Below are 13,172 nucleotides of genomic sequence, written 5' to 3'. Positions count from 1 at the left end.
TTAGGTAAATTAAAAAAAAGTCCACCTCATCAGGACTCAAACCTGCAACCTTCCAGCTTGTAGCATAGTACCTCAATCAACTATGCTACCACATGCCCCTTTCCTATGAGGTGTGGTAGGATTAATCTGAAAAGAATTGGATCCCCCCCCCCTTTGTTCTGCATGCATAAAGTTGAGTATGGTATTTCATTAGTACATGGATTGTGATTAATTAATCAAATTAACAAACAGCTCTGTCTCTTAATGGAATTGATTAGTTGACAGAATCATGAAGTTCTGCTCTCTTATTGGTCTACTTTCCTCATTTTTATAAAATAGAAGTAGGCTTTTGAGATCACATTGCTACCTATGTGTCTGTGTGTCCTGAACCATATGCGTTTGAAGGCTTGTTCTGATCTTAATGAAACTTGTCTGTATTATGTTACCCATCTCGGTGGCATGCCTCACAAATCCCTTCCGTTAGTAATACCAACACTGCAGTCTCTCAGATTTAATTGAAATCCTACTTGAATGTTTGTGCGAATGATCATGAAACTTTGTATGTGTATCTAGCCACCTGAGACCATCTCAGTGGCATACTTCACAAATCCCTTCAGTAATACCAAAACTGCAGCTCCTCAAATTGTTGAGGTAATAATGTTAATATTACCTAAATTCCGGAACTGAACATCATGAAACCTGGTATGCTTATCATGCCACCTGAGACCATCTCAATGGCATGCTTCACAAATCCCGCCCCACATGAATTACCAACAGTGCAGCCTTTCATATTGTTGAGTTAATAACCTTAATATTACTTGAATACCCTAACTGATCATCATGAAACACGGTATGAATATTATGCCACCTGCATCTTAGTGGCATACTTCTTAAATCCCTCCATCTAGTAAGTTTATGCATACAAAATGTAGCTCTGCCCTACTTGTATCAAATACACAATTTGTATTGAGAGGAAAATAGATGATTAGTTCTTCCCAGAACCTCTTGTTATAGATAAACTAGCATGTTGTGAAATATAATTTCGACACTTTACCAACCCAGCACTGTCTGTGATAGTAGTGTAGTACTCCTAGACAAGGTTAGTGTAAATCGTAGGAATTTGTTACCTACATCTCGAGTTACTAAGTAACATCCAGTTGTGAGATTGAAAAGGTGGCTGAAAATCCAGTGTTTTTGCAACTTCTTACGATGATGTGCCAGCAGGGAAAAACTGCTGCATGTCAGTAATGGCAAGGTCTTCTCTATGTCTATGTCTCCTCTCTTTCCATTGTGTGCTAATCATATGTGGCTACATGCCTTCTTCTCAAGTGTAACAATGTTTGTATGAAAGAATACATGCCTTCTTCTCAAGTGTAACAATGTTTGTATGAAAGAATACTTCACATAACCCATCAATTATACTGAAAAATGATCTACATTGTATATTGTATTATGATTGCTACCTTTCCATATGCCCACAATTCAAATATCCTTTACATAACTGCTGAGGCATATTTCATGTACAACATATACTATACCTGCTATCTGATGATCTATGGGTTTTTGTGCAGGATATATGGTGATAAAGCACAGGATATCATTGATGGACTGAAGAAGAATCCTGTTGTGGCTGTTCCTGTTGTGTTGAGGCGGCTCAAAGCCAAGGAGGAGGAGTGGAGAGAGGCACAGAAGGTAAGAGTGTTGGCATTAATGTCCTTGAAAAGGCATCCCTTTGGTTAACCAATTAAGCACTATGCTGTGATGATGTATAGTGGAGTGGATTTTCTTGACCTAGGAAGTAGTTGGAGGTGAGTAGTCAGCTTCATGCCCCAGCCTCTTTACAACCCCAGAGAAATAGACCCTGGTACCCATTGGATAGGAGGCTGGGTGGGCCCCAGAACCAGTGTGGATGACTTGAAAGAAGACAACATTTTTGCCTCTACCGGGACTGAAACTCCGGCTCCTTGGTCATCGAGCCTGTAGGCAGTCACTATACCGACTTCACTATCCCAGCTCCTGTTATTGTCCCTATAACTGTAATGGCTAATGTGGAACACTTCTGTGTACTACAGGGCTTCAACAAAATCTGGCGGGAGCAAAATGAGAAGTACTACCTCAAGTCCTTGGACCACCAGGGCATCAACTTCAAACAGAATGATGTGAAGGCTCTCCGTTCCAAGTCTCTCTTCAACGAAATAGAAACACTGTATGATGAAGTGAGTTATGACATTTTAGATTTTTCTTGTTTATGGGTCTCAGTATTATCGGCAAGTAGATAATAAAGAAATGGTTTTGTAGTTCTTTTCATTCTTTAAGCAGTTAACATAAGCCTGTGTGGAACTGCATACATGTGCAGTCCAATTTTCAGTTTATGACTTCATAAAATGCTATGACCTACTGAAATCATTTGAAGTTTCTAATGTGCGGGTTCTCAACACACTTAAATTTGTGTTGAAAGTTAAAAATAATATAATTCTAGAATGAATGGAGATATATGTAATAAATTGTCAGTCTGTCATTACTAAGGAAGAGGAAGTCATGACTTTCATCTTTATCCTTGCTAAATGCACATGGAATATTTTTAAACAATTAAGTATGAGTAGTGTGTTCAAAGTTGGGGCCATTGCTGACATTCTCAGTTCATGGAGTAACTGCCTTTCCTACGTGGGCTTGAATTCTATGCACATCAGTGGAATTTTTGGTTTAACCACAGAGGTCATAATTGTATTACAGAGACATGAACAGGCAGAAGAGGGGTCTGGGGAGGTAGCATCGGGGCCTCATTTGCTACTTCCTTACAAGGATAAGACTGTACTAGATGATGCGGCAAATCTGCTTATCCATCACGTAAAACGTCAGACTGGAATCCATAAAGAAGACAAGCAACGTATCAAGCAACTGCTTCGCCAATTTGTTCCAGATCTGTTCTTCCATCCACGTCAGGAGTTAAGTGAAGATGAGCGTGAAGAGGAAGGTTCGTATCTGACACAGTACAAACTCCATGGCTTTAGTCCACAAGTGAACTATACCGCCCCTTGTCAGCGAAGTTAGTGCCAACTTTAGTGGATAGAGGTTGTCGCATGTTCAGCGCAATGAATCCCCACGGCCATTGATTTCAGTTTTCTAGACCGGAGCTGCTACTTTTCCATTCAAGTAGCTCCTCAGTTATCCTCACGAGGCTGAGTAAACCCTGTTCCAGACCCACTACTTCTCAGAAAACCTGGTAGCACAGGGAATCTAACCCAGGACCTCTGGATCTGTAAGCAGGAACTCTGGCCATTAGACCATAGGTGGTGGTCGTATTTGACACAGTACTAAATGAAAATTGCACAGTTGCTTTCAGTCACCCCATAAGGCATTGTAATGGATGAGACATATGCTAGGTAGATGGTTCCTGACCTCAAGGATTGATCTCCCCCCCTCATTTTTATATTAGCACTTGAAGAATCACCATCACATTCAATTGCCAACGTCATGGGATAGGTACCAAGTATCATGCAGGACCCCCACTACCCCAGCGAAATGTAGCAGCTCAATGTGGCATCAATTCCCCAAGTGGATGGAAGACCTCAGAAGAGTTGTTGGGCCATGCCGTCTGGACAGCTGCCTACAGCTCCTTGGTATTTCTAGGTGCAGGATCTTGGGTGCAAATGGACTTCACCACATCCCATAAATGCTCAATTGGGTTCATGTTGGGTGAACGTGGTGGCCATACCATTTACCAGAACTCTCCAGAATGCACCTCAAACCAGTTCTGCACAGCTTTGGTCCAGTGACATGGTGCAGTGTCCTGCTGGAATATCCCATCTTTGTGGGGGTACATGAAGGGCTGTAAATGGTCATCAAGCAGTGCAACCTAGCTAGCACCAGTTAGTGACGTGTTTAGGTGGATCAGCGAACCCAGCCCTTGCCACATGAACACTCCCCACACAAGTATGTAGCCACCAGCAGCCTGCACATTGCCTTGTTGACAGCTGGGGTTTGCACCACGAACCCTATCATCCACCTGAAGCAACTGGTACCATAGCTTATTGGACTAGACCACATGTTGCCAGTCCTCCAGGGCCCAATTAACAAAACCTCAAGCCCAGGTGAGGCACTCTGTATGGTTTCATGTTAACAGAGGCACTCTTGTGGGTCTTCTGCTCCCATATCCCATGGAAGCTAAAGAACAATACATTGACCTTCTGAATATGTGTCTGGTACCTACTTTATTGAAGTTCGATGTGATTTCAGCCAGTGTTACTTGTCTCTTGCCACGGACAATTCTATGTAGACACCACTGGTCACGATAGTAAGCAGGTGTGGTTGGACACTGCGCTGTCCACATTTGGTGGTAATGCCTTTCATGAGGTATTCCTGGTACATATATGACAACATGGACTGAGGAATTCTGAATGGCTGCACAACTTTGGAAATGGAATGTCCCATTCTTCTCGCACCCAGTATCGTATCCTGTCCAGACTCCAGTAATTCAGACAAGCTTGCCTTGTCAGGGCATTTACAGGCCAGCAGGGGATGGTGGCAACAATGACAATAAAATTACACGCTGCTATCCTGTGACTTTTGGCACTTGCTGCATTAAACAAAAGTTTCTGTCCTGTGCTTTAGGGCCCCACCCCTACTTAAGGTTTACTGGGGAAGCTTTGGATTTGAACCCTTACTGAAGATCTTAAATATAAGAAATTAACATTGATTATTGACTTTGTGATCATTGAAATTTATTGTTAAATGAGGAAACCCCATGTACTGAGGAACATTAAATAGGTATTCTACTGTATCGTGTTTTCACATATCACGTTTATGTGATGAGACTACAATGAAATTATCATGGACAATAGATGCACATTTGTTTATGGAAAGGCCTCTTGTAGGCGCCATGGACTTTGATGGTAATATTTTTTATTTAGATGGCCTGTTAAGTGCAGTAATGTTAGGCTTAATCACACGCCATTGCATGTAGTGGTGTGTGTGCANAGAGTAATTGTTTGTATTCACATTTGAATATTCCCTCGTCTGCTCTTCCAGAAGTTATGTATTCCTCATCATCTGTCAGTAGCTTTAAAAGGTAAAAAGGCAGAGCTATTCCTGTAACAGTCTGCAGAGGCCACAGGGCTGTAAGACGTCGAGGATCGCACATTTTCTAGACAGTCAGCTCAGAGATGGCAGTCATGTTGTCAATTCTACATGCTGGCTGCCCTTTACTTCCCAGGAACGTTACTGAGTAGAGTAGAGGCTTAGTTGACTCCAGGCCCATATTGTGGCTGGAAGAATTAGATCAATTGAAAAATCTCATGACCTTGTCAGGAATCAAACCCGAGAACTTTTTTCTTGTAGCTCAGAGCCTCAATGAACTATGCTACCATGGGCCCCAGTTGCCAGATATAAGAGTTAAAACTGTACATGTGGTACAAATATGTGTAGGGAAACTGTGTTATGAGCTGTTCAGAAGTTGTTCTGAGACTTTTCGCAGTTGAATAATATGGGATTAGGAAAAGTAAATAATACGGTGCATGTCTATTCTCATCACAGATGAGAAGGAAGAAGTTGACATGGATGGGTGCCCTACTAGCAATGGTAATCCAAGTGGTTCGGCATCTGGTACAACATCGATTGGTGCCCCTGGTAATGGAAACTGTTCTGCTGGTGTGATAGGAGGTAATGGAAAAGGCCGGAAAAGTGACATGCCAATCAAGAAGGATCCTGACACTGGGGGAGGATCTGGTGGAGAAGGAGAGAACAAGCATGGGGATGGGGACATCAAGCCTCCTCTCCATGCGGTTGCCACACATCCGGTCAGTTGTGATATATGTCATTCTGAGAAAATCAGTAGAGGAAAGTTGATATAGGGCATCTCTCACAATCACTGCTGATTGTCTCCCTTGTGAAGAATATAGATATATGTTCACCGTTGGGTTGAGGGCCTTCATGTAATTGATCTTCCTGGTGTGTATATATATCAATGGGAAAATGCCAGGACCAGTACAGACATGAAATTTCAGCATAAGCCTCACTTCTTAGTAATACACTGAGCTCACCAAGAGGGTCTTTCTAATAACTAAACAGTTTGAATACTCTTTGCCTTTTTGATGATTGTACACACAATCCAGCAGCTGTGAACAGGTAACATAGTTGATGAAAATGTGAACTGCGTGTCTGAGTTAGCCTGTTTTGTTTGGTGATGCTTTACTAACAGTTCTTGGAAGAAGATCCCATGTGGCTGCATCATCGAACAAATGCTTCATTTTCTTTGCTTCATACCATGAAACTTCATTTGAAATTGAATTGGTTTTACAAACAAAGTTTTGTGATTGTGGTCTGAAGGATAAGCTTGGGGTCTATACATCAGATGTAACACCAGTCCCTTATAATATTAAGTAACCTGCAAACTTGTCCCTCAAGAAGCTTTAGGTGACTGTATTACTGTACAAGAGAGGTACTATAGAAAGTGCACCAGCAGAAAGTTTATGGTGTCTTCTGATGCAAGCTGGACCTTTGTTTTATATTGGGCAAGTGCAGTTCTCAAATTTACAAGTACTATTGAGAGAAAATGTTTATTCTAATGTTCATTTTTCAGTCTCAAGGTTTAGTATTTTTGGATGTAGTATTTTCTGTCTGCAATAACACACACATGCCCAGTTCATCAGTATCATAATGGTTGGCAGTCCTAGCATAAATGCTCTGTGGCCCGTAGTCCACAAGTGAGCTATACCGACCGAGTGACTGCCGCTTGTCAGCGAAGTTAGTGCAAACTTTTGAGGATACAGGGTGTCATGTGGTCAGCACAACAGATACCCACAGCCATTAATTTCTGTTTTCTAGACCAGAGCCACTTTTTCCTTTGAAATAGGTCCTCAGCTCTCCTCATGAGGCAGAGTGGACCCTGTTCCCAGACCCACTACTTCTAAAAAAATAAATCTGGTAGCGCCGGGAATCGAACCCAGGACCTCTGGCACTGTAGGCAGAGACTCTGACCACTAGACCACAGAGAGAGTCTCTAGCATAAATGATGTGGATAAAATTGCCTTACTATGCCTCTTTCATGCCCATACTGCATCTGTCTCTTTCTGTATGGTGTTGGCATTCACTGTCAAAAGAGATACTGTCACATTTACCTGAATGGAAGATGGGGCCCCATTCCCACATTTTGAAGAGGTAATTGTGTATATGCAGTGAAAACGTGATTGAAGATATGTCTGAGGGACAAGCCTTCTTACCTTAAATGTGGGTTTTGGAAAACAAGAGCATGTAATGACAAGTAGTGGTATTGATGACACAACTAATGCCTCTGCTGGATGTATTTGAAGGATATCTAACACCAGAAGTCAGATCTATGTGATTTATATGATTTATACAATGGATATTGGATCTTGCGGTCATGCCTGGAGAATTGCAACTACAGGTTTTAGTCAGCAAGCCTTTTAAGGATCTTTTGAAACAACTGTATCTGATCTGATTGGCTCATGGAGGAGTACCATGTTCAGCCTTTTAAGGATCTTTTGAAACAACTGTATCTGATCTGATTGGCTCATGGAGGAGTACCATGTTCAGATGCCAAATGCAGAAGTAAGCTCAATATAGAACTGTTTTGCCATTGAATCAAGATGTGGCAACAGATCTATCAAGAAGTTATAGAGGATTTAATAAGAAAATCCTTTATGTTGGCTCTGGTTTGAAGGGAGTGTGCGGAAATTAGGAATTCTGGCACTGAATGTAGGAAAGAATATGGCAGTTGTGAAGTCACTGAAGCTGGAAAAAAACAATAGAAGTGGTGAGAAAATTGAGATTTATGAAAATGAAAAAAGGCTAATGGCCTCAGAAAGGAAACTGACTCATTGTTAGATATTTATTGTCTTCAACACCTTCATAAAAACTATGAAATCAATTCATGAAATGTTTCTTGGTGTAGGGTAATACTACATTTGGAGTAACCTTTCCATTTGGGTAAATGTGGCAGTACAATTAAGTGCTTGTCAAGAAAGTAGTTCTATAAATTTTGATGAGAGAAAAAAAATGGTCTGTTTGGGAAAAGTATATTCTCACAGGTGCCTGTTTTTTATATTATAAGTTTATAGAGTTCGTGCATGTGAGAAGTCCAGGAATGAATCCAGCTCACAGACAGTGGGTTCTTTGAAATCTTTTTGTAAATTGAATGATCATAGTTTTTTTGGGGGGGGGGATGACGTCTTGTTAAATTTGTGAATAGCTCAAGCGGTTAGTCGCTGGCTTCCCAGCTTGGCTGTGTGGGTCTGGTCAAGTGGGATTTGTGGTGGACAAAGTGGCGCTGGGGCAGGTTTTCTCCGAGTTTTCGGTTTCCCCTGCCAATCTTCATTCCACCAATTGCTCCACAATCTCCCTCACCTATCATCTAGGGCTGGTACAATAGGCCAGAAGTGGCTGAACTTGTTAAAATGTTCATAATCATGGGGCTGAGTGTTCATTAAATGAATTGGGAGTTGAAATTTACTAGTCCATTCAATGTTCATAAATATGAATTGTTTGTTTCTTGAAAGTTCTAAAACAGAGGTTTTGCCTCTAATATGAGCATGGTTCGTGCCGGATTCTTCTGCTGGTGCAGGTTGAGCAATGTGGATGCCATGCAAAAGAAACTTGTGCAAGGTATTGGTTTGACTGTTGTACTCATGCAACAGTGCAGATACAATTTGCATACAACTTTGAGAAATTAACTATTTATCTTACAGTGATTTTCTTATTCATCTGATTTGTGTATATGGGATATAAATTCAAGAATAGGCTAATTCCTTAATATCCTTGGTATTTAATGTAAGAACTTTTTTATATTTCTGTTTTAACCAGTTTACTGCCTTTATTCTTTTGAGTGCACAAAATAAGACATGAAAGACATATTGATGTTGAAAAGAAAGATAAAATAGTGACCTGAGTTGTTGTAAGTGTTTTGCACACTGTGAGCTGATTAAATTCACTCACCATACTTCTATTAAAACTGCCAGAATTGATGATATTAATTGGTTAATATCTTAGTGGAGCATTTCTGTCAGCAGATGGGATAAAGTTATGTATTATTGTTTAGAGGAAAGAAGGGCTTGTACACTTTATGTAGCTATGGTCATTTGAGGGTGAAATATGGAAGTGCTGTGGTTCAGTGACATTCATCTGCAAGCTGCCTGGCCATTTTTGGCAGGTAGTTCTATGGTTACTCTTGTCAAGTCAGATATTTAAATGTGTGAGAAAGAAACTCATTTATACGTGAATGTAGTTTGTGAAATAAGGAATTGACTTATTTTGGTATGACATCTCTTGTCGTTATATTGAAGTCGGTGTGTTCCAGGCAGCTAGAGAATCTTGTTCACATTTGAAAAGCCATGCGTAGCATTAACAGACTCATATAACTTACTGTGTGCTCCAGGATGAATGTTACACCCTGATGTTTGGCAACAACCATTGGTACCTGTTTCTGCGTCTGCACCAGATACTTTGTGAGCGTCTTACTCGTATGTATGAGCGAGCTGTTGCCCTTGCTGCTGAAGAGGCCAAGATGAGGCAGGGGCGCAAGGAGTCCACAGCTGTTGCTTTGCGCCTGAAGCCTAAGAGTAAGTTGATATGGACATGGTAGTGAATCAAGGCTTTGTTAGATATGCAGGTGTCCAGAAAGTTGCTGTGAGTTTTAAGCTATATTTCCCAAATTGTTACAGGTATTAAATGAAATGAAGGTAACTCTGAAAGGGCAGCTGCATAGAGTCATGTGTTCCTGCTCCATTGAAAATTGTGTGATGCGGCCTACTTCACAATAGAGTTAGAAGGCCATTTCCTTTAGTTGAGGCCCCATTGACATGTCATAGCTGCATTGTTTGTGTTGTAGTGAGAGGTTTCAAGGGAATTATTTTTAAGGGGGTTGATCACTTGACCTCTGATATTACCAGGTCTGTTACCTGTTGACAAATTCTTGTAATAAAAGTTCCTATGGTAGGTGTACTGAGTAGGTGGCCAACTTAGATAGATTACTGCAACACCTGTAGAGATTCTGAGGTGTTGTGCGGGATGGAATCAGTTATTAGGCATGACATCTATAATTCTGTGAAAGACCACACATGGGAAATTCACAACAAGATTTGAGGTAGCTTACATTTCTGTAAAATGTCTATAAAAATATGGCTGATGCATGTTGGAGAGGGCACTGTCCTTTGAAAGTGAAGTCAGTAACCGACATTGCCAGACGTATAAATATTCAAAGAAAAGTAATAAGACTGTGTAATATCAGTTTCAGATTCAAGAGGACAGTATGTTCATATGTTCCATGTAACTCAAGCTTTGCTATACAAAATGTTGCCCAATAATGAGGACTCAGAACAGTGTAAGGGAGGCTGCCTCAGGTTGGGCACTCAACAACAAAACAAACTCCGTGGCTTTAGTCCACAAGCAAACTATACCGACCAAGCAACCACCGCTTGTCAACGAAGTTAGTGCCAACTTTGCACCATAGCTCAAGCGGTTAGTTGTTGGCTTCCCACCGTGGCAGACCGGGTTCAATCCCCCGTCTGGTAAGTGGGATTTGTGGTGGACAGAGTGGTGCTGGGGGCAGGTTTTCTCCAAGTACTTCGGTTTCCCCTGCCAATCTTCATTCCACCAAATTCTCCATCATCATAATCACCTGGGGCAGGTACAGTAGGCCAATCAGTGGCCACCGTGCCGAGTAGACCCAGCTGGACTCCACTGCCCACTAAGCGAATAAAAAAGAAATTAGTGGTGCCAACTTTAGTGGATAGAGGGTGTCACGTGGTTAGCGCAGCAAATCCCCACAGCTGTTAATTTCGGTTTTCTAGACTGGAGCCACTATATCCTTCAGGTAGCTCCTAAGTTATGCTGAAGAGGCTGAGTGGACCCCATTTCAGTCCCACTACTTGTCAGAGGAAGTGGTAGTGCCTGGAATGGAACCCAGGAACTCTGACCACTAGACCACAGAGGTGGTGTGGTTGGGCACTCACCATTGGTATATCTGGCCTGGGAGGACCAGAGCCTTGGAGTTGACCCTGATTGCATAGATTATGAGAGCTGAGGGTCTGAAAGTTCATGTTCTCGGTTGGGGTGCAGTTTTGAGTATGGTCCAATGAATGTTGGCCTGTTGCAGGTGAGATTGAAGTAGAGGACTATTATCCAGCATTCTTGGACATGGTGAAGAATGTTCTGGACGGCAACATGGACAGCAATGCATATGAGGATACATTGCGGGAAATGTTTGGAATTCATGCCTACATAGCTTTCACATTGGACAAGGTTGTCACATATGCAGTTAGACAGGTAAATGTTGAGGATATGCAGCTAGTTAATCTCAGAAGTCATGTAACCTGCGTTATGAATCAGTAGCTTTTGTGAAGGTCTTATTAACCCACCCCTCCTACCTTGGAAAAGTTTGCTTTTCAAAATCTGAGAGCTTACCCCCAATTTAAATTTTAACTGTGTGATGTCATATAAATTTTCTCGTCAGAGTAACGATGTGCTGTTAAATTTACTGTAGTTTATGGAGGCACTGTGCAGACTTCTTTCCTTTGCATGCAGGATGTCCCCATTAGCCACCACTTTCCTAGGTTGGTTGATTCTGAATACAATTATACTGGCACGTGTTTTGTCCCCGTCAGACATTACTGTGTTTCATTTTGTGCTAGATTCAGATTTTTAAAAATCCTTGATTATGGCAATAGAAGAGCCTAAGGTTTGAAAATGAATTCTAAAGTAATACATCTCTGTGAATTTGCCAGCTCATCAAAAAGAAAAATAGGAAGATGGCATGGATTGACTTCTTTTTCTTAGTTCACATTATTGAAGAAGTGAAAATAAAATGTATACTGAACCCAAGCAAATTAACATTGTTTCTTCTTTTTGTGAGTACATATTGTGACGTGACAGTGGAACACTCGGTAAACACCCCCCCCCCCCATCCCCGCGGTGGTGTAGTGGGGGATGCTGCGGTTGCTATGCAGAAATAAACAACTCTGCAGCGTTGCCCAACAATGCCTCTGTAAACACAGTGTCACGCAACAGGGGAACCCGTGCAGCAACAGTTGCTAGGCAGTCTGTAAACACGACACCACACAACAGCGGTACCGATCATGTAACTATTTTCTATGTCGTCTGTCCTGATGCTAAATAAGGAGCACCGAACACTAGTAGTGAATGATTAGTAGTGGGTGAGTGTGCTAGTTAGCGAGTAGCTATTAACCAGTCAGTTGTAGTCTAGCATGTGCAGGCCAAGTAATTGTAATACTGCAGATAGCAGTAGTTGTGAAACTGTAAGTTGTGTGATTGTAAGAGCGAATAAGCAATAAATTCGCTATATCCAACACGGCGTGAAGTTATTTGTCGCGTTATACACCCAACACATGACAATATTAATAAAATTCTTGTTGCAGTATTTATAATTGTGATAAATATGAGATGAAACCTATACTTCCAGTATAACATAGGTGCAGGAATTATAGATAATAGTAATCCCTATTCGCATTTTACAAAGGAGTATTTTCATTAATAGAGTAGTAAGCATAAGTATGCTTATTTGATTAGATTATAGAATTAAGTTATCGGCCAGGTTGCGAAGCTGACTGCTCACCTCCAACTAGTGTTGAGCTCAAGAAAATGTGGAGCTATACACCACTCCCCCATACATCTTCATTGCATAATACTTAATTAGTTAAGCACATGGACAACTTTACTTTTATGTAATTGGAAGTTAGGGGACAGATTTGCCGTTACATATTACAAGTGTCTGTTAGAATGAGCATTTTTACAGATTTTGGAAATTCATATAGTATTGAGGCTGCACTTTATTCACATTGCTGTGGTTCAGGTGCTATACTATACCTGACTTTTACAGTTTTAATTAATATTGTTTTCCGTAATATCTGTTCATCCGTTTTTGATGGTTTTCAGTTTCTTTTTTTCTAGGACCATTGTAGGATATAGGTGGACTGTGTGTGAATCTTCTTTTTACCATCATAATATCCATTGTGTTAGTTCTGTAATGTGCAAGAACAGAATCTGTTGCCTGCCCTACATCAGTATGCACATTGACATCTTTTCATACTTCTAGTTTCTGCAAGCGTATTGAATGATGCATTCGCCTTGTGTATTTTGGCAAGTTTGGACTGTGTGTGATGTTTTTAAAATAGAATTAACACAGTAGGTAATATTTCTGTTTAGCCTACTTTCCGTTTCTTGTA

General features: G+C 41.1%; 1 protein-coding gene across 1 annotated transcript in view; it reads left to right on the top strand.

Annotated features, from left to right (window-relative positions):
- The window catches only part of LOC111867973 (paired amphipathic helix protein Sin3b), a 98,205-nt gene that overhangs the window by 65,867 nt on the left and 19,166 nt on the right, over positions 1–13,172 (top strand). Inside the window, exons 15-20 of the mRNA XM_023858236.2 lie at positions 1,551–1,671; positions 2,052–2,195; positions 2,713–2,953; positions 5,512–5,774; positions 9,368–9,551; positions 11,087–11,256. Of these exons, the coding sequence (XP_023714004.1) occupies positions 1,551–1,671; positions 2,052–2,195; positions 2,713–2,953; positions 5,512–5,774; positions 9,368–9,551; positions 11,087–11,256 (1,123 nt within the window). The remainder of the gene's footprint in view (positions 1–1,550; positions 1,672–2,051; positions 2,196–2,712; positions 2,954–5,511; positions 5,775–9,367; positions 9,552–11,086; positions 11,257–13,172) is intronic.

Source organism: Cryptotermes secundus, unplaced genomic scaffold, assembly GCF_002891405.2.
Source record: "Cryptotermes secundus unplaced genomic scaffold, Csec_1.0 scaffold447, whole genome shotgun sequence".
Classification (NCBI taxonomy): Eukaryota; Metazoa; Arthropoda; class Insecta; order Blattodea; family Kalotermitidae; genus Cryptotermes; species Cryptotermes secundus.
The sequence above is the reverse complement of the archived record's forward strand: the minus strand, read 5'-3'. Positions and strand labels throughout refer to the sequence as shown.